This window comes from Somniosus microcephalus, chromosome 1 (assembly GCF_052327205.1).
Source record: "Somniosus microcephalus isolate GS21.2 chromosome 1, FLI_Smic_1.0, whole genome shotgun sequence".
In the NCBI taxonomy this organism is placed as follows: Eukaryota; Metazoa; Chordata; class Chondrichthyes; order Squaliformes; family Somniosidae; genus Somniosus; species Somniosus microcephalus.
This window is the reverse complement of record NC_140987.1, coordinates 456,130,771-456,158,245: the sequence shown is the minus strand read 5'-3', so window position 1 is coordinate 456,158,245 and position 27,475 is coordinate 456,130,771. Positions and strand designations below refer to the sequence as shown.

Here is a 27,475-nt window from a genome sequence, read left to right as displayed (position 1 = left end):
GTTGTTGGCAGGTTAGGTATCCCGCCAGCAATGCAAACTCGCCAAACCAGCCCTCTGGTGTTGCAGCACAGAGCCATTGCAACGATCTAGAATTGGATCACATTCTTGTACCTCATTGAAAATCAGCATTCCCGCTCGTTAAAGACCAGAGCTGGGCTTTTATTTCCCTACAAGAACATCATAAACATCGAAGAGTGAATTCATAACTTTTGCAAACTCGTCCAAAGCAGTTTTCTTCCTTGTCAGCTGTGGCTCAGTGGGTAGCATTCTCACGCCTCTGAGTCAGAGGTCGTGAGTTCAAGCCCTGCTCCGGAGATGTGAGCACAAAATCCAGGCTGACACTCCCAGTGCAGTACTGAGGGAGCGCTGCACTGTCGGAGGGGCAGTACTGAGGGAGCGCTGCGCTCTCGGAGGGGCAGTACTGAGGAAGTGCCGCACTGTCAGAGGGGCAGTACTGAGGGAGCGCCGCGCTCTCGGAGGGGCAGTACTGAGGGAGCGCCGCGCTCTCGGAGGGGCAGTACTGAGGGAGCGCCGCGCTCTCGGAGGGGCAGTACTGAGGGAGCGCTGCGCTCTCGGAGGGGCAGTACTGAGGGAGCGCCGCGCTCTCGGAGGGGCAGTACTGAGGGAGCGCCGCGCTCTCGGAGGGGCAGTACTGAGGGAGCGCCGCGCTCTCGGAGGGGCAGTACTGAGGGAGCGCTGCGCTCTCGGAGGGGCAGTACTGAGGGAGCGCTGCGCTCTCGGAGGGGCAGTACTGAGGGAGTGCTGCGCTCTCGGAGGGGCAGTACTGAGGGAGTGCTGCACTGTCGGAGGGGCAGTACTGAGGGAGCGCCACGCTCTCGGAGGGGCAGTACTGAGGGAACACCGCACTGTCGGAGGGGCAGTACTGAGGGAGCGCTGCACTGTCGGAGGGGCAGTACTGAGGGAGCGCCGCACTGTCGGAGGGGCAGTACTGAGGGAGCGCTGCGCTCTCGGAGGGGCAGTACTGAGGGAGCGTCGCGCTCTCGGGGGGGCAGTACTGAGGGAGCGCCGCACTGTCGGAGGGGCAGTACTGAGGGAGCGCTGCACTGTCGGAGGGGCAGTACTGAGGGAGTGCCGCACTGTCGGAGGGGCAGTACTGAGGGAGCGCCGCACTGTCGGAGGGGCAGTGCTGAGGGAGTGCTGCACTGTCGGAGGGGCAGTACTGAGGGAGCACCGTGCTCTCGGAGGGGCAGTACTGAGGGAGCGCTGCACTGTCGAAGCGGCAGTACTGAGGGAGTGCCGCACTGTCGGAGGGGCATTAGTGAGGGAGCGCTGCACTGTCGGAGGGGCTGTACTGAGGGAGCGCCGCGCTCTCGGAGAGGCAGTACTGAGGGAGTGCTGCACTGTCGGAGGGGCATTAGTGAGGGAGCGCTGCACTGTCGGAGGGGCAGTACTGAGGGAGCGCTGCACTGTCGGAGGGGCAGTACTGAGGGATTGCTGCACTGTCGGAGGGGCATTAGTGAGGGAGTGCCGCACTGTCTGAGGTGCCGTCTTTTGGATGAGATGTTAAACCGAGGCCCCGTCTGCTCTCTCAGGTGGATGTGAAAGATCCTATGACACTACTTTGAAGAAGAGCAGGGGAGTTATCCCCGGTGTCCTGGCCAATATTTATCCTTCAACAAGCATCACATTAAAAATAACAGATTATCTGGTCATTATCACATTGCTGTTTGTGGGAGCTTGCTGTGCACAAATTGGCTGCCACGTTTCCTACATTACAACAGTGACTACATTTCAAAAAGTATTTCATTGGCTGTAAAGCGCTTTAGTCCTGAGGTCGCGAAAGGGGTTATAGAAATGCGAGTTGTTGTAGGGATAGATCTGACACTGGAGCATAGAAGGAGGCCGTTCGGCCCCTCACGCCTGTGCCAGCTCTCTGAAAGAGCTATCCACTTTGTCCCATTCCGCTGCCCTTTTCCCCATACCCTTTTTGAGACCAGTCGCTGCAGTGTAAATACGGCCTTAACCATTCTTAACTCCTGCACTAAGGTAGAAGTGCTCCGGTGTATTTTTTCATAGTCCCGGCCACTCCATGGACCTGTGGTTTAATCCGTACACAACATTTGGGGTGAAGTTTAGTTAAAGGTTTACTTTCATCCTCCATTACTTTCTCTCTTTCCAGTTTTATTTGGTCTTCAAACCTCTGAAAATTGATATTCAAATTTAAGTAACCCTCCTGACACTCCCTTTCCTTCCCACATTTTCACCTTTCCTTCAGGGCTCCCCTTAATAAGAACATAAGAAATAGGAGCAGGAGTCGGCCATTCGGCCCTTCGAGCCTGCTCCGCCATTCAATGAGATCATGGCTGATCATCTGCCTCAACTCCATTCACCGGCCCTATCGCCATACCCCTTGATGCCCTTACTAGTCAGAAATCTATCGACTTCTGTTTTGAATATACCCAATGACTGAGCCTCCACAGCCCTCTGGGGTAGAGAATTCCAAAGATTCACCACCCTCTGTGTGAAGAAATTTCTTCTCATCTCAGTCCTGAATGGTCTTCCCTTTATCCTGAGGCTGTGGCCCCTGGTTCTAGACTCCCCAGCCAAGGGAAACATTCTCTCAGCATCCACCCTATCAAGCCCTGTAATAATTTTGTATGCTTCAGTGAGATCCCCTCTCATTCTTCTGAATTCAAGAGAATACAGGCCTAGTTTACTCAATCTCTTCTCATACGACAGTCCCGCCATCCCAGGAATCAATCTTGTGAGCCTTCGTTGCACTCCCTCTATGGCAAGTATATCCTTCCTTAGGTAATGATTCCACACGCATTCCATCATTTCCATTGAACCCAAAGCTTAGTCCAGCCTAGCCTGGGTTAGCTGTGTTTTCAAACAGATTCATGTGTGTCCAGATTAACTGTGAATACTTTATTCTCTTACAGATTGGATCTGCACGAGGAATTGGTATCGATGTACCCTGAACACTTGCCTGTACATATCGCTTATCTGACCAGCCTCGATTCAGAGAAGGTGTGTTGTGCTTCGTACTTAATATTGCTCTCCGGCTGTACTAGCAGTAATGGTCCCAAAGGTTTTCTTAATTCCTACATGCCCCATACCCTGTCCTGTTCACTTCGAGCAGTTGTAGTCCCGGATATAATTAAGATGATGTAACAAATGAAACGGCCTCCCAAACCCGCGACCTCCACCACCGAGAAGGACAAGGGCAGCAGGCGCACGAGAACTCCTCCACCTCCACGTTCCCCCTCCCAGTCATACACCATCTCGACCTATATCGGCCGTTCCTTCATTGTCGCTGAGTCAAAATCCTGGCACTCCCTAACAGCACTGTGGGAGCACCTTCACCACACGGACTGCAGCGGTTCAAGAAGGCGGCTCACCACCACCTTCTCACGGGCATTAGGGATGGGCGATAAATGCCGGGCCTTGCCTGCGACGCCCACATCCTAAGAATGATTCGTTTTTTAATGACCCTGCCTGGCTTATTTTTCCACTGTATCTACCAAGAGTTGTCGTTCCACCTTCGATGCTAGCCTGTTCTACTGATCCCCCTGAGATTGACTCTTGTGATGTATATCATAACGTATTTTCCATAATGTAATTATTAAGCACTTCTTATTAGTGGAGCTGGCCCGATGAGGAATCTTCTCCTGCTCCTGTATTATCAGCAGCAAAAGGGCGAAGTTTGTGTTGTCAATGAGACCGGGTGCTGCTGCTCTGTTACAAGACTAACTCTTACCGAGGCAATTGTTCCCATGTCTCTGGGAATGATCATTCAAAGTATAAAAAATATAAAAACAGATAGCAAGAGTTTCTACAGTTATATAAAAAGAAAAAGGGTGGCTAAAGTGAATGTTGGTCCCTTAGAGGACGAGACCGGGAAATTAGTGGTGGGGAACATGGAGATGGCAAAAACGCTGAACAAATATTTTGTATCAGTCTTTACAGTAGAGGACACTAAAAATATCCCAACACTGGACAAACGGGGCTATGGGGGGGGAGGAGCTAAACACGATTAAAATCACTAAGGAGATGGTACTCGGTAAGATAATGGGACTTAAGGCGGATAAATCCCCTGGACCTGATGGCTTACATCCTAGGGTCTTGAGAGAAGTAGCGGTAGGGATTGTGGATGCATTGGTGGTAATTTTCCAAAACTCCCTGGATTCAGGAAAGGTCCCAGCAGATTGGAAAACTGCTAATGTAACGCCCTTATATAAAAAGGGAAGTAGAGACAAGGCTGGAAACTATAGACCAGTTAGCCTAACATCTGTGGTTGGTAAAATGTTGGAGTCCATTATTAAAGAAGCAATAACAGGACATTTGGATAAACATAATTTAATCGGACAGAGTCAGCATGGTTTTATGAAGGGGAAGTCATGTTTGACAAATTTGCTCGAATTCTTTGAGGACGTAACAAACAGGGTGGATAAAGGGGAACCAGTGGATGTGGTGTATTTGGACTTCCAAAAGGCATTTGACAAGGTGCCACACAAAAGATTACTGCACAAGATAAAAAAATCACGGGATTGGGGGTAATATACTGGCATAGGTGGAAGATTGGCTATCTAACAGAAAACAGAGAGTTGGGATAAATGGTTCATTCTTGGGTTGGCAATCAGTAACTAGTGGTGTTCCGCAGGGGTCAGTGCTGGGACCCCAACTCTTTACAATCTATATTAATGATTTGGAGGAAGGGACCGAGTGCAACGTATCCAAGTTTGCCGACAATGCAAAGATGGGAGGGAAAGCAGTGAGTGAGGAGGACATAAAAAACCTGCAAAAGGACATAGACAGGCTAAGTGAGTGGGCAGAAATTTTGCAGATGGAATATAATGTTGGAAAGTGTGAGGTTATGCACTTTGGCAGAAAAAATCAAAGAGCAATTTATTATCTAAATGGAGAGAAAGTGCTACAGTACAAAGGGATCTGGGAGTCCTGGTGCATGAAACACAGAAGGTTAGTATGCAGGTACAGCAGGTGATCAGGAAGGCCAATGGAATCTTGGCTTTTATTGCAAGGGGGATGGAGTATAAAAGCAGGGAAGTCTTGCTTCAGTTATACAGGGTACTGGTGAGGCCACCCCTGGAATACTGCGTACAGTTTTGGTTTCCATATTTAAGAGAAGATATACTTGCTGTCGAGGCAGTTCAGAGAAGGTTCACTCGGTTGATTCCGGAGATGAGGGGGTTGACTTATGAGGAAAGGTTGAGTAGGCTGGGCCTCTACTCATTGGAGTTCAGAAGAATGAGAGGCGATCTTATCGAAACATATAAGATTGTGAGGGGGCTTGATCGGGTGGATGCGGTGAAGATGTTTCCACTGATGGGTGAGACTAGAACTAGGGGGCATAGTCTTAGAATAAGGGGCTGCCCTTTCAAAACTGAGATGAGGAGAAACTTCTTCACTCAGAGGGTAGTAAATCTATGGAATTTGCTACCTCAGAGAGCTGTGGAAGCTGCGACATTAAATAAATTTAAAACGGAGATAGACAGTTTCCTAGCTGATAAGGGAATTAGGGGTTACGGGGAGCGGGCAGGGAAGTGGGCGTGAGTCTAGGTTCGGATCAGCCATGATCCTATTGAATGGCGGAGCAGGCCCGAGGGGCCGTATGTCCTGCTCCTGCTTCTTATGTTCTTATGCTATTTGGAAAACCGAGTGTTGTTGATGTTGGTCGTAGAGTGGATTGAGGGGTATGGGGAGAGAGCGGGGATATGGCATTGAGATTGAGGATCAGCCATGATCATATTGAATGGTGGAGCAGGCTCGAAGGGCCGAACGGCCGACTCCTGCTCCTATTTTTCTATGTTGAGAGACCAGCGTGAGGCAGTGGTTCAAACCAGACTCCATGTTCAACTGAGGCACCAATCTCAGTCACACTGCGGTTGGAGGATGCTGAGCAGAGAGACCATTGGAGGCAGCGTTGTCTCTCGACTGTTGTCCAACCATATGGTTCAAAGTAGTATCAGCATTGCCACTGGCAGGGGCCTGGGTGAAGGGAGGATATTCCTTCAGGAGAAAATCTTTCAACGGGAATTTAAGAGGCCATACTTGCAAATGTTTCTTTGCGGAAGTAATGGGTTGTGTGATATTTAGCACAACACTGGCAAAGCTGCACCCATTTATTTATTTACAACTGATTGGCTTGCTAAGAATCAACCACATAGTTTGTGACTGGAGTTATGTGTAGGCGAGGCCAGGTACAGGTGACAAGTTCTTTTCCCTGAAGGACATTAGTGAAGCTGTTGGGTTTTTACGCTGATCCGTCATTTTCTTTTACCGTTTTATTGCCTTCAGTTTCACAGTGTGCTGTTGTGGGATTTGAACTCTGGGTTGCTACCCCCAGTGCTATAACCCAGAGGTTACTGTATCCATTTAACGTTGTGCATTTGTTAATTTTTTTCAATTATGCTAACCCTTTATAAATCACTGGTTAGGCCTCAGCTGGAGTATTGTGGCCAATTCTGGGCACCCCACTTTAGGAAGGATGTCAAGGCCTTGGCGAGGGTGCAGAAGAGATTTACCAGAGCAGTATCAGGGATGAGGGACTTCAGTTATGTGGAGATACTGGAGAAACTGGGATTGTTCTCCTTAGAGCAGAGATGATTAAGGGGAGATTTAATAGAGGTGTTCAGAATTATGAAGAGTTTTGATAGAGTATATAAGGAGAAACTGTTTCCAGTGGCATAAGGGCCAGTAACCTGGATTACTGGTACGATAGCAAAATACTGCAGATGTTGGAAATCCAAAATAACAACAGAAAATGCTGGAAAAACTCAGCAGGTCAGGCAACATCCGTGGAGAGAAATTTGAGTTGACGTTTATCTCGTCTAGCTTTTAATACCTTTTATTGTCTCTTTTACTTCTTTTGTTTCTTTCACTTCTTTTGTCCGATCGCAGCCCTGCCTTCGACCTATTTTCTTTTCTTTCCAGTTTTGAAGAAGGGTTCGACCCGAAACGTCAACTCAAATTTCTCTCCACGGATGTTGCCTGACCTGCTGAGTTTTTCCAGCATTCTCTGTTGTTAACCTGGATTACTGACTGGTCTGGACTGCATTAACTGAAAGGGCGGTGGAAGCAGATTCAATAGTAATTTTCAAAAGGGAATTGGATAAATACTTGACGAGGAAAAATTTGGAGGGCTATGGGGAAAAAGCAGGGGAGTGGGACCAATTGGAGAGCTCGTTCAAAGAGCCAGCACAGACATGATGGGCCGAATGGCCTCCTGTGCTGTATGATTCATTGTTGGAATGTGTGCGTCGCTGGCAAGGCCGGTATTTGTTGCCCAGAGAAGGTGGTGGTGGGCCGCCGCCTTGAAATGGTTGAACACAACTGAGTGGCTTGCTAGGCCACTTCAGAGGGCAGGGTTGGTGTGGGACTGGAGTCACATATAGGCCCAGACCGGGTAAGGCCGGCAGGCTCCCTTTCCTAAAGGGACACCAGTGAACCAGTTAAGGCTTTACTGGTGCTAGTTTTTGTTTTAAATTCCAGATATTTTTAAACTGCATTCAAGTTCTCCAGCTGCCACAGTGGGTTTTGAACTCGCACTGTTAACGTTTTGCTTTCCTTTCCCAGGAAAGGATGAAGAGACTGGATGAAATTGTTCGAGCAGCCGATGTAGTTATCTCGCACATCGATCAAAGTGCCCTGGTGACCTACTTGGCCATGAAGACTGACCCAAGACCAGATGCTGCAGCTGTCAAAAGGTAAGCGGCTGCACCTGTGCGTGTGCACTAACCCCAGTCAGGGAAAATAGAGCATAAATATACGAAAATGGCTGGCCGATAAAGACCAGCTGGTCCATCAAGCCTGCCCCACGCCCCATGATGGCCGGAGCATTGTGACTAGACACGTCCTGCCCTCCCCCCTTGTCATCTCCTGGGAGAGGCAAACAAACCGAGAAATACCCAGGGCCAATAAGTGGGGAAAAACCCCAGGAAAATTCCTCTCCGACCCCCTCAGGCGATGGAAACCAGTCCAGGGGATCACCCAGTGTTCTCTATGAAGACACTGACCTTCTCTATGATGCGATCTTGGCCCTCAGTCAGGAACCGGTCCAGCTCCCTCTTGAAGGCCGAGAGTCAGCACCCACCGCACCAGCCCGGCAACACATTCCAGAGGCTCGCTGCTCTCTGGGAGAAGAAGAACCGCCCAACATCCAGTCTATTCCTACTCTCACATTGTTTAAACTTGTACGATAGCAAAATACTGCGGATGCTGGAAATCCGAACTAACAACAGAAAACGCTGGAAAAACTCAGCAGGCCAGGCAACATCCGTGGAGAGAGAAACCGAGTTCATGGCCCAGAAATTCGGGTCCCAACGGGTGAGTACGCACGGGGTAGTCACGCGTAGGCCCAACGAAACTGCCGGTTTCGTGCATGCACTGCGCATGCGTGGGAAACCGGTACTTCCGTTCCCCTGAAAGAAGGGGTTGAGAGGTGGAACGCGTGCGCCGGAGCGGCAGCGCGTGCGCATCGAACTTACCCTCCCGGAGAACCTTGCAAAAAAACGTAAGTCTCCAGGAGTTACACTTTTAAACAGCAGTCGCAAGGCCTGCTTTTAACAAGGTAAGTGGTGAATTAATTAAAATTAAAACATTTTTTCCACAGGTTTATTATTTTTAAATACTTTAAAGAAAGGTAAGTTTATTTTTAGCCCCATTAGAAAATGTAATTAATTTTTTCAAAAATTTAAATTATTGTTTAAAATAGTTATTTCATGTAATTTATAGTTATTTTAAAAATGTGATTTTTAAAAAGAAATTTATTTGAAGTTTTAGTGATGTTTTGGGGCTTATAGTATTTATAGGTTTGACAGCTCTTCCTGTCAAACTTATGAATGAAGCATTCCCTGCTACCATTGGCTCTCCATGGCCCACGTGATCCCAGGGGACGCATCGAACTAACTGCGCCCCTGGGATACACAAGCACTGCGCGCCGGCAGTTGGAGGAGGCCCAGGATCGGAATCCCACGCGGGCCCACAGCTCAACGGCCGGCGCGCTAGCTAAGGGCAGGTCGGGGGCTTGCACCCGCGGGAAGCCCCCGACCCGAATTTCTGGGCCAATGTTTCAGGTCGAAACCCTTCTTCAGAACTGAGAAAAAAGCAGGAAATGAAACAGATTACAAAGCAAGTTTGGGGGCTGGGAAATGGGGGAGGGGATGAAAGAACAAAGGGGAAGTTCTGTGAGAGGTAAGGAGACATTAAGATATTCAAGGCGAGACGAGATGGTAATAGGACAGGTAAAGAGTTGTTTAAACTCGTGTTCCCTCGCCCTCTCCAATCTGTCAAATTGGAATAATCTATCAATAGACACGCTCTCCAGCCCTTTCATTATTTTTTATAAGCCCCTATCATGTCGCTCCCTAAGTCTATACTGCTCTAGAGTAAATAGACCCAGCCCTTTAAGCCTATCTGACAACTACAGCGCTTAAAACTCCACATAATGTTAGAAGCCATTAACTTCTTGTGTCTGAGCAAACAGATGTGCTCCAGTTATTATTGCAACAGTGACATCTGCAGGGAATTGCTGCAGGCAAGAAATACTTTCATAAATCTTTTACCAGCCCTTGACTTTTAAAGTATTTGCCTTGTTCACAATCGCATATATTTGTCTCGTAAATGTATTACATATCCTGCATCAAATGGAATTTTTTATATAGCGGATCTCAGACATGCCATTATCAGGAGTCGCACTCTTGTCTCGTTGAGGGTCTCCAATGTGGAGTCTTCCTCTGTCTCTTCTGTATTTATTACCTTTAACAGAACAACTCCTTGTTATTTTTACACAGGCTAAGCATTACTGTGCCGCACTTGTAGTGCAGCCCCTGCGAGTAATGTTGCCGCTGACATCCATCCGTATGCATGTGTATGCACACACAGACAGACACACAGACAGACACACACACATCACCCCTCAACCTTCTAAACTCAAAGCCATGCTTATGCAACCAGTCCTCATAATTTAATCCTTTTAGCCCCGTTATCATTCTGGTGAATCTGCGCTGCACCCCCTCCAAGGCCAATATATCCGTCCTGAGGTGCGGGGCCCAGAACTGAACGCAGTGACTCCAGATTTGCCCTGACCGAGGCTCTGTACAGTTGAAGCATAACCTCCTCCCCTTTGTAGTCCAGCCCCCTCGACATAAAGGCCAACATTCCATTAGCCTTTCTGATTACATTTTGTACATGTGCACTAGCCTTTAGTGATTTCCGTACACAGACACCCAAATTCCTTCGCTCCTCCACAGCTCCTAGTCTCTCACCATTAAGAAAATATTTTGATTTGTCTTTCTTGGATCCAGAGTAGATGACCCCACACTTCTTCCATTGTACTCCATTTGCCACAGTTTTTCCCCACTCAATTTGTCTATGTCCCTTTGTAACTTCCAGTGTATATACTTTTTTTTTTAGCACTTCTAGTCTCCGGTAGTAAATTCACTAAAGCCTGCCGATGTAGATATTTCTTAGCCTTTTCAATCCAGTCAGTCTGTCGCTTCAACTTGTGGAATTGTGGAGGATATTGCCTTCCCGGTGATTGACACTGTTGCAAGTGTCCTTTGCAGATGTCCAAAGCAGTCAGTGTAGGTGCTGCCCACCTAGTGTTCTGATCACAGCTTGTGACAGGAGTAACCTCTTACAACAACAATTATTAATTGCATTTATATAGCATCTTTAACGTAGTAAAACGTCCCAAGGTACTTCACCGGAGCAATTATCGCACAGAATTTGACACCGAGCCACATAAGGAGATATTCAGACAGGTGGTCAAAGAGGTAGGTTTTAAGGAACTTCTTAAAGGAGGCGTCGGAGAGGTTTAGGGAGGGAATTCCAGAGCTTAGGCACAGCCGCCAATGGTGGAGCAATTAAAATGGGGGATGTGCAAGAGGCCAGAATTGGAGGAGCACAGAGATCTCGGAGAGTTACATGAGAAATAGGAGCAGGAGTAGGCTATTCGGTAAGTAGGGTTCAGTAAGATCATGGCTGAACTTCTACCTCAACTCTACCTTCCTGTGCTATCACCATATTCCTTGATTCCCTTAGTTGTAGGGCTGGACGAGGTTACAAAGATAGGGAGGGGCGAGGCCATTGAGAGATTTGAATAAACGGGTCTTTTTCCGAGTGGCAGGCAGTGACTAGCGGGGTACCGCAGGGATCGGTGCTAGGACCCCAGCTATTCACAATATATATTAATGATGATCTAGATGAGGGAACTAGATGTAATATCTCCAAGTTTGCAGACGACACAAAGCTGGGTGGGCGTGTGTGCTGTGAGGAGGATGCAGAGAAACTCCAGTATGATTTGGACAGGTTGGGTGATTGGGCAGATGCATGGCAGATGCAGTATAATGTGGATAAATGCGAGGTTATCCACTTTGGTGGCAAAAACAGGAAGACAGATTATTATCTGAACGGCAATAGATTGGGAAAAGGGGAAGTGCAACGAGACCTAGGTGTACTTGTGCACCAGTCGCTGAAGGTAAGCATGCAGGTGCAGCAGGCGGTTAAGAAGGTAAATGGTATGTTGGCCTTCATAGCGAGAGGATTCGAGTACAGGAGCAAGGATGTCTCGCTGCAGTTGTACAGGGCCTTGGTGAGACCATACCTTGAGTATTGTGTGCAGTTTTGGTCGCCTTATCTGAGGAAGGATGTTCTTGTCATGGAGGGAGTGCAGCGAAGATTCACCAGACTGATACCTGGGATGGCAGGAATGACGTATGGATAGAGATTGGGTCGATTAGGCTTATACTCGCTAGAGTCTAGAAGAATGAGAGGGGATCTCATTGAAACTTGTAAAATTCTAACAGGACTAGACAGACTAGATGCAGGAAGGATGTTCCTGATGGCGGGGGAGTCCAGAACCAGAGGTCACAGTCCAAGGATAAGGGGTAAGCCATTTAGGACTGAGATGAGGTGGAATTTCTTCACCCAGAGAGTGGTGAACCTGTGCAATTCTCTACCACAGAAGGCAGTTGAGGTCAATTCATTAAATATATTCAAGAAGGAGTTAGATATATTTCTTAAGGCTAAAGGGATCAAGGGATATGGGGAGAAAGCAGGGACAGTGTACTGAATTTGGATGATCAGCCATGATCTCATTAAATGGCGGAGCAGGCTCGTGGGGCCGAATGGCCTACTCCTGCTCCTATCTTCTATGTTTCTCTGTAAAACAAGGATGAGAATGTTAAAGTCAAGGGGGGAGAAATTCAGTTGGTTGCGCCTTAAGAGGGCACTAAGTGGGTCGCAAGCCAACTCGCGCCCGGGCGCGGCACTGCCCACGCCTCCCGCTAAATTCCGCGGGACGTTAGTGGTAGCGCTAACCGTTAGCGCTGCACCGCTGCCGATGACGTCATCGGTGTGCGCAGCGCCCCGCTCACGCCCGGCCGTGATATTCGGGAGCGCCCCCTGATTTACCGCCAGACGCTATGTCCGACAGGGTCAGAGTGGCGTACCTGCGGCCGGGGAGGCGCAAATTGAAGGCGAGGTGCTGGGCGGCCATTTTTGTTGTTGGCCACCTGCCTGCGCTCCCATCCCCGGCCTCCTGACCCCCCCCCCCCCCCCCCGCGGAGTGCCGGCTGCGCTCCAAGAGCCCAGCACTTCTCGGTGCCGGGCTCTTTTGCCTGCACTCCCGATCCTCGGGGGCCCAGCTGGGCCCCAAATCGCGCTGCACAAGGCCCCTCCCCTTTAAGAAGGGGAGGAAGGCCTGCAATGCCGCAGCGCGACGTGCCGCAGTGTGTGGCGCTGTGGCACGTTGCGCCACGATATTCACTCGCAGCGCCCCAAGAGGGATGCAGGGCGCCTCCAGTAGCGCCGCGCTCCCCTTTGGGGCGCAACCACTCAGTTTTCGGTGCAGGGGCGCGAATGTTTCCGGGGCGCTACTTTTAGCGCCCTGGCGAGGCTGGCACCCCAAACGGGACTATACTCAATTTCTCCCCCAAGGTGTTGCCAGACCGGGAGCCAAGGCAGTCAGTGAGCACAGGGGGTGATGGGTGAACGGGGCGAGTTAGGCTACGGGCAGCAGAGTTTTGGACACAAAAACGTGACGGCAAAAAAAAAAACACTGTCCATCCTGGTTAATAGTCAAGTTCCTCTTGAAACTATTCACTCTGATAAACAGCTCTGCGACTCAGTTTATACCGATTCTCCCATTTTCAGCGAGATGGAAAAGCAGAAGTCTGCCCTGATCGACGCCCTCTGTCAGAAGGGATGTGCACTGGCTGATAAACTTCTCCAGCCCCAGTCACAAGATGAAGTAGCATCAAGCAAACCAGTCAGTCAGGATGAGGGTGAGTCCGACGACATCTACAAGAGCCTGACAGATACTTTCTATGATGTCCAGAAGTGGATCGATCTCACGGACAGCAAGGTAAATTACAAATATTGTGCAAAGACGTGTGTATTTCAAACCACTGGTGAAATCTATCTTTCTCATAATGCCTGATTTAATACTGGTAGGGCTTTAAGGGGGAAAAATTGGGGTGCACCCCCTTTGGGGCGCTTGCGCCCTGAAATAGTTAGCGCCCCTGCGTCCGGAATTGAATGGTAGCGCCCCAAGCAAGAGGCGGGGCTACTGGAAGCGCTCCCCCTCCCTCTTGGGGCGCTCCTGTTCAATATCGCGGCGCTACGTGCAGCAGCGCTACGCGGGCCAGCACACAGCACCGCAGTATTCCAGGCCTCCCTCCTCTGATTAAAGGGAGGGGCCTAGCGCAGCGCGCACCGGGGCCCTGCTGGACCACCGGGGAGCAGGGTGCCGGCAAAAGAGCCCGGCACTCGAGAGGAGTGCCGGGCTGACCGATCGCGGCCGGCACCCTGCAGGGGGAGGCAAAAGGTGGCAGGTGCTGGCAGGCGGCCCTAAAACAAATGGCCGGCTGGCATCTGCCCTTCAATTTACGCCGACCCGCCCACAAAAACGCCACCCTGACCCTGTCGGACATGGCGTCCGGTGGTAGGTCAGGGGGCACGAGCGGGGCGCCACGCACGGCGATGGCGTCATCGCCCGAGGCGCAGCACCGCGGGAGGCTACCGGTGCCGCTAACCTCCTGAATTTCGCGGGAGGTGTTAGCAGCGCCGCGCCCGGGCACTAGGTGCTTTGCGCCCCGTTTGCACCCTAATGGGAGGCGCAAAGCAATCAAATTTTTCCCCCTAAGAGTTTAAAATGGCAATTTCGAATTGAACATTCGGAACAGGAGTAGACCATTCAGCCCATCGAACCTCTTCTGCCATTCTCTCAGATCATGGCTGATCTGTGTCCCAACACCATTCACCCGTCTTTGCTCCATATCCCTCAGTAATCTCACCCAACAAATCAATCTCAGTCTTAAATTTCAATTGACACCCAACATCCGCAGCCTTTTCTGGGGGAGGGAGTTTCAGATTTCCACTATCCTGCAGCCTGCTCACATTCAGTGAGGAAGCGGTGAAGGAACATTGGCACTTTGAATGTTGCCGAGGTACTGTTGGGCCATTTCTTCATCTGCAAGCGTATTCTGGGTTACCATAGCAACACCCTGCTGATTATTTTTGTGTGTATGCATGCACTGGGTTACCCTAGCAACACATTGCCGTTTTGGATGCCAGGAACGTTTTGTGTCGGCACTACATCACAAGCAGTTTATTGGGATCATTTCCGCGCACATCTGATGGGACGATGTGGAATTGGGATAACTGCTCAGGATGAGGAGCACAGGCTCTGACTGCATTTTGGTTTATAATCCTGAGGCAATTTAATGCTGCTGATCTCAGTTAAGTGTTCATGTAGCTTCCTGTTATACAGGTCCTCGTACATCAGTCTGCCCCGAGTGCAGTAATACGTGTCTCCTGTAGCGTCAGTGTTGCTCACTTATTTTGCAGACACAGCTAATGATTGATGTATCATACCAGGCTGATACCTGGGACGGCAGGAATGACGTATGAGGAAAGATTGGGTCGATTGGGCTTATACTCACTGGAGTTTAGAAGAATGAGAGGGGATCTCATTGAAACTTGTAAAATTCTAACAGGACTAGACAGACTAGATGCAGGAAGGATGTTCCCGATGGCGGGGGAGTCCAGAACCAGGGGTCACAGTCTAAAGATAAGTGGTAAGCCATTTAGGACAGAGATGAGGAGGAATTTCTTCACCCAGAGAGTGGTGAACCTGTGGAATTCTCTGCCACAGAAGGCAGTTGAGGCCAATTCATTAAATATATTCAAGAAGGAGTTGGATATATTTCTTAAGGCTAAAGGGATCAAGGGGTATGGGGAGAAAGCAGGGACCGGGTACTGAGTTTGGATGATCAGCCATGATCTCATTGAATGGCGGAGCAGGCTCAAGGGGCCGAATGGCCTACTCCTGCTCCTATCTTCTATGTTTCTATGTGCTGAAAACATCGCGTCTACAGCACAGAAACAGGCCATTCGGCCCAGCATACCCTTCGATTCCTTTCCCCCTCGTGTTTATCTCGCTTCCTCTTAAATGCATCTATGCTATTCACCTCACCTACTCCCTGTGGTAGTGAGGTCCACATTCTAACCACTCTCTGGGTTTTTTTTTAAATTTGTTTATGGGATGTGGGCGTTGCTGGCAAGGCCGGCATTTATTGCCGATCCCTAGTTGCCCTGGAGAAGGTGGTGGTGAGCCGCCGCCTTGACCCGCTGCAGTCCGTGTGGTGAAGGTGCTCCCACAGTGCTGTTAGGGAGGGAGTTCCAGGATTTTGACCCAGCGATGGGTAAAGAAGTTTCTCCTGAATTCCCTATTGGATTTATTAGTGACTGTGATATTTATGGCCTCTAGTTTTGGACTCCCCCACAAGTGGAAACATTTTCTCTACATTTACCCTATCAAACACTTTCATTACCTTAAAGACCTCCATCAGGCCACCCCTCAGCCTTCTCTTTTCTAGAGAAAAGTGCCTCAGCCTGTTCAATCTTTCCTGGTAGTGATAACCTCACAGTTCTAGTATCATCTTTGCAAATCTTTTTTGCATCTTCTCCAATACCACTGCATCTTTTTTTATAATATGGAGACCAGAAAACCAAGGTTTAACATAATGGGCTGGATTTTGCTCGGGCCGGGGAGGCGGGATTGGAGGTGTATGGGGGATAAAAATCGCAAAACTGGCGTGCAGGCCCAAACCCGCCTCCACGCAATTTTCCTAAATTCGTGTCTGCTGGTCCCGACTCCGTCCCGCCTCCAGGAGGCAGGATAGGCCCTTAAGGCCCTTAACAAGCCCTCAATTGGCTCTATAATCCCATTTTCCTAACCACTTGCAAGTTTACTCGTTTTCCCACGTGAAACACGCCTGGTGGGAAACACACATCTGAAACGTGGCGGGAGCACAACTGGCTTGCGGAGTAGCAGCTGCAGCTCAACCATTAAATGGCAGATTTGAACAGGCTTTAATTGCAGGTGGCATAACTTTGCTCTCTCAGGTCTGGGGGATCTTTCAGAAGGCATACCCACAGCTCTGGAAGTTTGCAGCCTGACAACCATCTCCAGTGTGACCTCCTGGGAAACCCCTCTCGCCACCTTCACTGAGCGCTTGGAGAGGAGCCCCCACCTCCTTGTTCTCTGCCACCATCATCCCTCTCATGGGTCAGGTCCCCCTCAGCGCTTGCAAGTGGCGAGAGAGCACCTTGCTGCACATCAGGGGAGCCATGGGGACCCGTGTCGGGACTGGCAGTCCTTCTCAGAGGGACTGCCATGAAGGTCTGGTTTCTCTGTTCAATAGCTGCCCATCGCTCCTCCAGAGATGTCAGTCTAGTCTGAACACTCACCATGTTTTCAACACTCGCGTGACTTATCTCCTCCATGGCCGTAGCCAGCCTTTCCACGGAGGTTGCCATCCTTTCCGTGGTAATGCGTTGATGCGCCAATGACTCCACGAAGGCTCTGCTCATGTTAGCGACGGACTCCTCCATTCGCTCCACACTCGCAGCAACCCTGGAGACAAAACCTGCCAGAGACTCCTGCATATTTTCCTGGAGTGCCATCACCGCTGATACTGTGGATGGACCCAGAGGCAGAGGGTCGACATGCAGCTGAGCCGAGCTGGGAGAGTGCTGCGCCCTCCGACTAGGACTCTCCACTGCTGTCCCTGTCTCCACCATCTGCTGAGACTCACTTGTGAGCTGTGATACACCAGGTGACAACACTACTCTATGTCCCGAAGGTCCCACCGAGGTGTGAGTGTCTGCGCTGGTGCTGGGTGCGTTGCCTTCTGCTGACGCTGCGCCCTCAGAGGTTGCAGCTTCCTCTGAGGAGTCTGGATGCTGAGGCTGAACCTCCTCCTGCGTCCTGGAGACGGGAGCTTGCGATGGTCCTGTGGGGGAGTAAAGGAAAGTGTCAGAAATGAGAGGCCAGGGTTACCTGCACAGTGCTTATTGCAGATGATCAGAGGTCCATCTGCTAGAGCTTCCAAGTCATTATCAGCGAGTCATGCAATGCAATTGAGAGAGTTGGAAAACTCTTCTGTCACCAGCTTGCTCTGCTGCGCCGGTCTCTCCGTCCCCCACTTGTGTGTCGTCCTGGATGCCGACGATCTCCAGGATCGCCTCCTCCCATGGGGTCAGCTGGGCTAAGGAGGCTGCCCCTCCCCCTGTCCTGGCTCGCTCTCTTTGGTTGTGAGCTCTCTTTTCCTGCAATGGGGGAGACAAGTGGAGTTTGAGCGAGAATGAAGGAGTGAGTGTAGAGAATTGATGGCATAGATGCTTAGAAGGAGAGAAAGATGGAGTGAGATGGCAAGACCAAGGGCCCTCCCTATGCGATGTAAGTTGTTTTCATAGCATGACAGTGATAGGGAGTGTGAGGGCTGCATAGTCCATTAGTTAGGTGAATGTGACCATAGAGAGAGAGGGAGTGGGAAAGGGTGCATGGATGTCAGTGTCAAGTGGGATGTGGAGGAAGAGATTGGTAAAGCTGAGAGCTGGTGAGGAAAGGCAATGGGGAGCAGATTAAGAGTGATGGGAACATCATACTCACTTTTCCAGTGCGCAGAAGGTCATGGAAGCGTTTCTGACACTGGATCCATGTTCTGCTGGTATTTGAGCTGGCGTTCACCTGCTCTGCCACCCTCAGCCACACAGCCTTGGTTTGCTGGGGTGGCTTCTTCCTCCCCGAGGAGGGGAAGAGCACCTCCCTGCTCTCTGTCGCTCCCTCCACCAATGCCTGGAGGGCTGCCTCGTCAAATCTGGGGGATGCCTTACTCCGATGTGTCGCCATGATTGATGATGGTAGCAGCAGCTGCCAGGGCCAGAAGCTTGGCAGTCTGCTGAAGTGAGCAAGGCTTGTGGAAGCCCTTAAATGAAGCAGCAGTGATGATGTCATCGGAGGCGAGCTTCCCACCTGAAAAGCTCACTGGCTAGGGGTTCCCACACGTGGGGAATCAATTGGGCTATAAAATCAAAATTGCATCAATTTCCCACATCGTTCCGGATTCGTGTGGGGAACACGACCCCAACCTGCCCCCGTAGCAAAATCCAGCCCAACGTCTCTGCTTTTCAATTCTGTCTCTAGAAATGTACCCCAATGCTTGGTTTGCTTTTTTTATGGCCTTATTATCCTGTGTTGTTACTTGTAATGACTTGTGAATGTGTACCCTTTGCTTCTCTAGCCCATTTAGAATCTTATTATCCAAGCAGTATGTGGCCTCCTTATTCTTCCTACCAAAATGCATCATCTCACACTTATTACATGGAAGTTACATAGAATCTACACAGGAGGCCATTCGGCCCATCGAGCCCATGCCGGCTCTCTGCAAGAGCACTTCAGCCAGCCCCACTTCCCCTGCCCTTTCCCCGTAGCCCTACAAAATGGCTGCTGCATTTACCTATGTAGCCACTCGCACTCCATTTCAATGTAACCAACCCATTGTATGTGAAGCACTTTGGGATGTTTCTGATGTGGTGCTTTTATGAATGCAGCTTTCTATTTTATGCAGGGTGGAGTTTCCTCTTTAAGTATCTTAGGCCCGAATTTGAGGTGGGTAATCACAACGAACACTTTTGAAACTGACCGGACCTTCAGGATTTAGCGCATGCGCATCCTAACGTAGAAATCCTGAAGTTGCGGTCAGTCATTCACTGCTTCGACACTGGTTGTGTTGTGCTCTCCCCTCCCCCCACCCACAGTCGGCAAGCGGTGTAATCTGTCAACTCATGGAAACTGATGAAAACTTGGGCATTTAATCGTTTTTCACCATTTAAAAAATATTCTGTTTTATCTATTCTTCCTTCCAAAGTGAATAACCTCACGTTTCCCCACAATATACTCCATCTGCCACCTTATTGCCCACTCACTTAACCTGTTGACATCCCTTTGCAGGCTCTTTGTGTCCTCCTCACAGCTTACTTTCCCACCTAGCTTTGTATCGCCAGCAAGCTTGGATACATTGCACTCGGTCCCTTCATCTGAGTCATTAATATCGATTGTAAACAGCTGAGCCCAAGCAGCCCCCCACTAGTAGAATCGGTTTGGGTGGAGATAAAAAATAATAAAGGGAAAAAGTCTCTGGTGGGCGTAGTCTACAGGCCCCCGAACAGTAGCAATGCTGTTGGACAGAGTATAAATCAACAAATAATGGAGGCCTATAAAAAAGGTACGGTTATAATCATGGATGATTTTAATCTCCATATTAATTGGACAAATCAAATTGGCCATGTAGTCTTGAGGAGGAGTTCATAGAGTGCATCCGGGATGTTTTCCTAGAACAGTATGTAATGGAACCAACCAGGGAGCAGGCTATCTTGGATCTGGTACTGTATAATGAGACAGAGTTAATAAATGATCTCTAGTAAAGGATCCTCTAGGAAAGAGTGATCATAGCATGGTTGAATTTCAAATTCAGTTGGAGGGTGAGAAAGCTGTATCTCAAACTAGTGTCCTGATCTTAAACAAAGGCAATTACAATGGCATGCGGGCAGAACTGGCTAAAGTGGACTGGATAAATAAATTAACATGTAAGACAGTTGAAACGCAATGGCGGAAATTTAAGGAGATATTTCATAACTCTCAACAAAAATATATTCCAGTAAGAAAGAAAGGTTTTAAGAGAAGGGAGCACCATCCGTGGCTAACTAAGGAAGTAAAGGATGGTATCAAATTGAAAACGAAGGCATACAATATTGCCAAGATTGGTAGGAGGTCAGAGGATTGGGAAATTTTTAAAAACCTGCACAGGATGATAAAAAAAAAATAAAGAGAGAGAAGATGAATTATGAGAGCAAACTGGCAAGAAACATTAAAACAGATAGTAAGAGCTTCTACAGGTATATAAAAAGGAAGAGGGTCGTTAAAGTAAACGTTGGTCCCTTAGAGGATGAGACTGGGGAATTAATAATGGGGAGCGGGGAAATGGCAGATACTCTGAACAAATATTTTGTATCTGTCTTCACTGTAGAAGACACTAACAACATCCCAATAATGGTTAATCAAGGGGCCACAGGGAGTGGGGAACTAAAGACAATCACTATCACTAAGGAAATAGTACTCGGTAAAATAATGGGACTAAAAGATGACAAGTCCCCTGGACCAGATGGCCTGCATCCCAGGGTCTTAAAAGAAGTGGCTGCAGAGATAGTGGATGCATTAGTTGCAATATACCAAAATTCCCTGGACTCTGGAGAGGTCCCAGCGGATTGGAAAACTGCAAATTAACACCCCTATTTAAGAAAGGAGGGAGACAGAAAGCAGGAAACTATAGACCAGTTAGCCTAACATCTGTCATTGGGAAAATGCTGGAGTCCTTCATTAAGGAAGCAATAGCACGGCATTTGGAAAATCATACTGCAGCCAAACCAAGTCAGCATAGTTTTATGGAAGGGAAATCATATTTAACAAATTTGCTGGAGTTCTTTGAGGATGTAATGAGCAGAGTGGACAAAGGTGAACCAGCAGATGTGGTGTATTTGGATTTCCAGAAGGCATTCGATAAGGTGCCACATAAAAGGTTACTGCATAAGATAAGAGCTCACGGAGTTGGGGGTAATATATTAGCATGGATAGAGAATTGGCTAACTAGCAGAAAGCAGAGAGTCGGGATAAATGGGTCATTTTCCAGTTGGCAAACGGTAACTAGTGGGGTGCCACAGGGATCGGTGCTCGGGCCTCAACTATTTACAATCTACATTAATAACTTGGATGAAGTGTAATGTAGCCAAGTTTGCAGATGATACAAAGGTGGATGGGAAAGCAAGTTGTGCAGAGGACTCAAAGACGCAAAGGGATATGGACAGGCTAAGTGAGTGGGCAAACATTTGGCAGATGGGGTATAATATGGGAAAGTGCAAGGTTATACACTTTGGCAGGAAAAATAGAAAAGCAAATTATTATTTAAATGGAGAGAGATTACAAAATGCTACAGTTCAGAGGGACCTGGGGGTCCTTGTGCATGAAACACAAAAAGTTAGCATGCAGGTACAGCAAGTAATCAAAAAGGCAAATGGAATGTTGGCCTTTATTTCAAAGGGGTTGGAGTATAAAAACAGGGAAGTCCTGCTACAACTGTACAGGGTGTTGGTGAGACCACACCTTGAGTACTGTGTACAGTTTTGATCTCCTTATTTAAGAAAGGATATACTTGCATTGAAGGCAGCTCAGAGATGATTCACTAGGTTAATTCCAAAGATGAGGGGGTTGACGTATGAGGAAAGGTTGAGCAGGCTGGGCCTATACTCATTGGAATTTAGAAGAATGAGAGGGGATCTTATTGAAACATATAAGATACTGAGGGGGCTCGACAAGGTAGATGCAGAGAGGATGTTTCCCCTCGTGGGGAAATCTAGAATGCGGGGGCACAGTTTTAGAATAAAGGGTCGCCCTTTTAGAACTGAGATGAGGAGGAATTTCTTCTCTCAGAGGGTCGTAAATCTGTGGAATTCTCTGCCCCAGAGAGCTGTGGAGGCTGGGTCATTAAATACATTTAAGGTGCAGATAGACAGATTTTTGCAAGATAAGGGAGTGAAGGGTTATGGGGAGCGGGCGGGGAAGTGGCTTTGAGCCCAAGATCAGCCATGATCTTATTGAATGGCGGAGAAGGCTCGAGGGGCCAAGTGGCCTATTCCTGCTCCTATTTCTTATATTCTTATGTATAGCCGTCCAATCGGAAAAAGACCCGTTTATCCCTACTCTCTGTTTTCTGTCCGTTAACCAGTCCTTTATTTATGCTAATATATTACCCTCAAGTTCCGTATGAGCCCTTATCTTGCGTAGCAACCTTTTATGTGGCACCTTTTCGAATGCCTTTTGGAAATCCAAATATACTACATCCACTGGTTCCCCTTTATCTACCCTGCTAGTTACATCCTCAAAAAACTCTAATAAATTTGTCGAACATGATTTCCCTTTCATAAAACCATGTTGACTCTGCCTAATCATATTATGATTTTCTAAGTGCCCTGTTTCCACTTCCTCAATAATGGATTCCAGCATTTTCCTGACGACTGATGTCAGGCTAACTGGTCTGTAGTTCCCTGTTTTCTCTCTCCCTGCTTTCTTGAATAGCAGGGTTACATTTGCTGCCTTCCAATCCGCTGGGACCATTCTAGAATCTAGGGAATTCTGGAAGATCACAACCAAGGCATCCACTATCTCTGCAGCCACCTGTTTTAAAACCCTAGGATATAGGCCGTCAGGTCCAGAGGATTTGTTGGCTTTTAGTCCCATTAGTTTCTCAAGTACTTTTTCTCTACTGATATTAATTACTTTTCTTCCTCACTCTTATTAGCCCCTTGGTTCCCCACTATTTTTGGGATGCTTTTTGTGTCTTCTATTTTGAAGACAGATACAAAATATTTGTTTAAAGTCTCTGCCATTTCCTTATTTCCCCCAATATAATTTCACCTGTCTCAGCCGCTAAGGGACCAACGCTTACTTTTGCTACTCTCTTCCTTTTTACATACTTGTAGAAGCTCTTACAATCTGATATTTTAATGGGGAGGACATCCCAGTTATGTGAGCTTTGTGAAATAGTGTTGCTGTTTTTCCGGTACTCACTTTGTGCGTGTGTGTCTCTTGCTGTCATTAGGCGTTGACCTTCGCATACAAGCATGCCTTGGCCCAGCAACATTTTGGACGTGCTTTGAAGTTTGCTACAAAAATTGTCGATAATAAGCAGAGTCAAGAAAACTGGAACAACTGTATTCAGGTTGGTGGAAACTTCCCTTTCTCACACACGAACAAAGACAATGAGATCCAGGCCAGGCCGCCCTAACTTGACCCAACTGCGATTGCCACATTTTAAAGGTGTTTTCCCCCTCCCACCCCACTCTTGGGTGGTGGGGTAATGGGAGGGGAGGGGGGGGAATGGGAGGGGAAGGGAGGGAATGTGGGGTGAGAGGGTGTGGGGTGAGAGCAGTCTGGGAGAGAGGGGTGGGGGGGAGAGGGGTAGGGGGGGAGAGGGGTGGGGGGGGGAGGGGAGGGGTGGGGGGAGAGGGGTGTGGGGGGAGAGGAGTGTGGGGGGAGAGGAGTGGGGGGAGAGGGGTGTGGGGGGAGAGAGGAGGGGGGAGGGGGTGTGGGGAGAGGGGGTGTGTGAGAGGGGAGGGGGTGTGTGAGAGGGGAGGGGGTGTGGGGGGGGAGGGGGTGTGGGGGGGGAGGGGGTGTGGGAGGGGAGGGGGTGTGGGGGGGGAGGGGGTGTGGGAGGGGAGGGGGGGAGGGGGTGTGGGAGGGGAGGGGGGAGGGGGTGTGGGAGGGGAGGGGGGGGTGTGGGAGGGGAGGGGGTGTGGGGGGAGGGGGGGGTGTGGGGGGGAGGGGGTGTGGGGGGAGGGGGTGTGGGAGGGGTGTGGGGGGGAGGGGAGGGGGTGTGGTGGGGGGGGGGAGGGGAGGGGGTGTGGTGGGGGAGGGGGGTGTGGGGGGAGGGGGGTGTGGGGGGAGAGGGGTGTGGGGGGGAGGGGTGTGGGGAGGGGGAGAGGGGAGGGGGTGTGGGGGGGAGGGGGTGTGGGGGGAGAGGGGTGTGGGGGAGAGGGGGGGGGGAGGGGGGGGAGGGGGTGTGTGGGGGGGGAGGAGGGGAGGGGGTGTGAGGGGGGTGGGGGAGGGGGTGTGAGGGGAGGGTGTGGGGAGGGGAGGGGGTGTGGGGGGAGAGGGGATGGGTGTGGGGGGAGAGGGGAGGGGGTGTGAGGGGAGGGGTGTGGGGGAGGGGGTGTTGGGGAAGAGCAGTGTGGGTGTGAGGAGAGCAGTGTGGGAGAAGGGTAGAGATGTGTGGGGCCGGGCGGGAGGAGGGGAGGGTGCCTGGGGCGCAGGGTGAGGTGACTTACTGTCTCTCCATCACATTCGGTGTGTGCTGATCAGCTGCTGCATTTGCTGAACTAATGACCGTGGCTGCCCTTCGCAGTAATTTCACGGCCTGTGAAACACGGTGCGACGTTTCTGAGATGTGAGGAGGTGCTGTACAGACGCACATCTTTATTTGCTTTCATCTTTGTTCAGAATTTCTAGCCCTCAGTACATGGGCTCAAGTGATGACAGGCTGCGATTTCACTCGAGACAATACTGTCAGATTTCCGAAAACATTTATATTTTTTATGATGCCAGTTTAAAGGCTTTAGTATTTAGTTTTTTTATTTGTTGATTACGGCTTTATTAGAAATGTTGGTGCTGAATTGCGAGATATTGTTGTTAACCGTGATGATCTCTTTTTCTTTTACAGTTGATGAAGTCCCTTGGGTGGAAGCACTGTGCCTCTTTCTACGAGAACTCCCTCCCAGTGATGTATCCCCCAGATCACGTCCCATTCTAACTTTTGCCAATAGAATAAAGAATATATATGTGTGCATGTTTAATCGGGATTGATACAGGAAGGGCCTTCCTGATGATTACAGAGGATATACGGCACAGAAACAGGCCATTCGGCCCAACCAGTCCATGCCGGTGTTTATGCTCCACTCGAGCCTCCTCCCGTCTTTCCTCATCTAACTCTTATCAGTGTAACAATGCGTTGGGCTTTGTGTTTGGTCCACTCTTGCTTGTCTTTTGTTTTATAAACATTGGCAAGATTGCTGAGGGATCCGACAGAAATACAACTTTTCAGATCTGCTTTATTATTAAGGTCTTCGGGTTTCTTTTTCCAGTTCTTGTGCATTCCCATGCAGCATCACAGCCTCAGCCTGAGCTGTGTGTTTTGCATTCTGTTCCTGACAAAAATGAGGCACTCCTTGTGGCCCGCCTAATTCATCCTTCCCATAGAATCTCACGACCCTCCCATGGGATTCTACCTTCAAGCTCCATAGATTTCTCCCAGCATTGCTTCTCCTTCCAGCTGAGTTGAAGGCAGCGGACTCTTCTGTGTGTCACACCGCCCCATTTTAATTTGTCCAAAGATACGATCCTTCCAACACAGCAACCAGCCTCGTGTCCCCTTACGCTGGGGCGCTTCTCTGCCATAAAGTGCTGCGACTCGGCTCTCACCTTGGTGCCAGAGAGAAGAGGAGCTGCAGGAAAGGTGACAGCAGACCAGGGGTGAGATGTAGGAAGGAGCATAGGGGCAGGTGGAGGCTGTTCAGCCCCTCGAGCCTGTTCCGCCATTCAATGAGATCATGGCCCATCTGTAACTTAACTCCATCTACCCGCCTTGGTACCGTAACCCTTAATACCCTTACCCAACAAAATATCAATCTCAGCTTTGAGATTTACAATTGACCCCCCCAGCCTCAACAGCTTTTTGGGGGAGAGAGTTCCAGGTTTCCACCACCCTTTGTGTGAAGAAGTGCTTCCTGACATCACCCCTGAACGGCCTGGCTCTAATTTTAAGGTTCTGCCCCCTTGTTCTGGACTCCCCCCACCAGAGGAAATAGTTTCTCTCTATCTGCCTTATCTCATTGATCAGATGTGGGGCCTTCGTGACTTCCCCCTCCTCACCCCCAACCTAGAAGATTTAGACCCCAAAGCTGCTGGCTGCAAGGGGCTACGATAGTGTAGCGGTTACGTTACTGGACCAGTGTTCCAGAGGCTTGGACTAGTGATCCAGTAGAACGTGAGTTCAAATCCCACCGCAGGCAGTTTAAAAAAATCTCAAAATAAGACTCTGGTCTTCGTAAAAGTGACCATGAACATAACATAAGAAATAGGAGCAGGAGTCGGCCATTCGGCCCTCGAGCCTGCTCCACCATTCAATGAGATCATGGCTGATCTTCTGCCTCAACTCCATTCACCGGCCCTATCGCCATATCCCTTGATGCCCTTACTAGTCAGAAATCTATCGACTTCTGTTTTGAATATACCCAATGACTGAGCCTCCACAGCCCTCTGGGGTAGAGAATTCCAACGATTCACCACCCTCTGTGTGAAGAAATTTCTCCTCATCTCAGTCCTAAATGGCCTACCCTTTATCTTGAGGCTGTGGCCCCTGGTTCTAGACTCCCCAGCCAAGGGAAGCTGTCGGATTGGTGTAAAAACCCAACTGGTTCACGAATGTCCCTTTAGGGAAGGAAGCCTTACTCAGTCTGGGCCTATATGTGATTCCAGTCCCACACCAACATGGTTGACTCCTAACAGCCCTTTGATGTGCCCAGCAAGCCCCTCATTTGTATCACCAACTTCTCGGGCAGTAAATGCTGGCCTTGCCAACAACGCCAACATCCACAGAATCAAGACCAAAAAAAAAAATAGCTGTTTAATTGTGTGAAGGAGTGCTTCCTGACATCAGTCCTGATCAGAATGTTCCCGTGCCTCCTTGTGCTGTGGCCACGCTTCAGCTCGAAGTAACGCTCGGGATTAACCTTTCCTGGTCAACCTCGTGCCTTGCCTGCAAGGTCCCCTCTCATCCACCTTCCTTCGAGCTGGAGGAGTCCGGGATTTTCGAACGCGTCAACTCTCCCTCGGGCACCAACGGAAGCAGCCCAATCGAGATCAAACAGGACTCGAGACCGAGCAGCCAACTGACCCCAAGAGCCCACCCATGAGTCAGCGAAGCTGGAATCTAAACAGCAGTCCTGCAAGGGAATTGGATAAATATTTTATAAGTTGTCATTGTTATGGAATACAGGTTTTAATGTGAAAATCATTTCAGCTGTTGTGTATTTAAATGCTGTTTTTATGTCTGGGCCTGCGATTTTTAATTTTTTTTTTGCATTCTATGTGACCATTATTTCAGGATAAGACAAATATATTCTTTATAATACTGCAGTGGCATTATGGAATAAAGAGTAATCACCTTTGTGCCTTCTGATATGGAGTGGCCTTTAGTAGATGCGTATCAGTGTTCAGCAATTAAGGATCGGTATTTCCGGTTAACGGTCGGCAGTTTTCAGTTCCTGTCGGTGGAGGAAATGTCTCGACCTCGTGACATTGTAAGGAAAGATCGCTGCTTCATGTACACTGTCTGAGCAAAGGTGATATAAAAAAATATTCAAAACAAATAAATCATCAACTGTTGGACAAAAGAATGTATGTAACTGATGATGATCTGTAAAAACATTTAAGAATGTAAGAATTAGGAGCAGAAGTAGGCCATCTTTCAGATGAGACGTTAAACCGAGGCCCCGTCTGCTCTCTCAGGTGGATGTAAAAGATCCCATGGTGCTATTT

The 27,475-nt window shown here is 49.2% G+C and overlaps 1 protein-coding gene across 2 annotated transcripts in view; it reads left to right on the top strand.

Annotated features, from left to right (window-relative positions):
- Positions 1-27,113, top strand: part of LOC147125370 (tripeptidyl-peptidase 2-like) — a 152,782-nt gene extending 125,669 nt beyond the window's left edge. For both annotated transcript variants that reach the window (XM_086002219.1, XM_086002216.1), the window contains exons 25-29: positions 2,904-2,991; positions 7,558-7,688; positions 13,138-13,348; positions 22,983-23,102; positions 24,600-27,113. In XM_086002219.1, the coding sequence (XP_085858345.1) occupies positions 2,904-2,991; positions 7,558-7,688; positions 13,138-13,348; positions 22,983-23,102; positions 24,600-24,689 (640 nt within the window). In that variant the 3' untranslated portion in view covers positions 24,690-27,113. The remainder of the gene's footprint in view (positions 1-2,903; positions 2,992-7,557; positions 7,689-13,137; positions 13,349-22,982; positions 23,103-24,599) is intronic.
- The last annotated feature ends 362 nt before the right edge of the window (positions 27,114-27,475 follow it).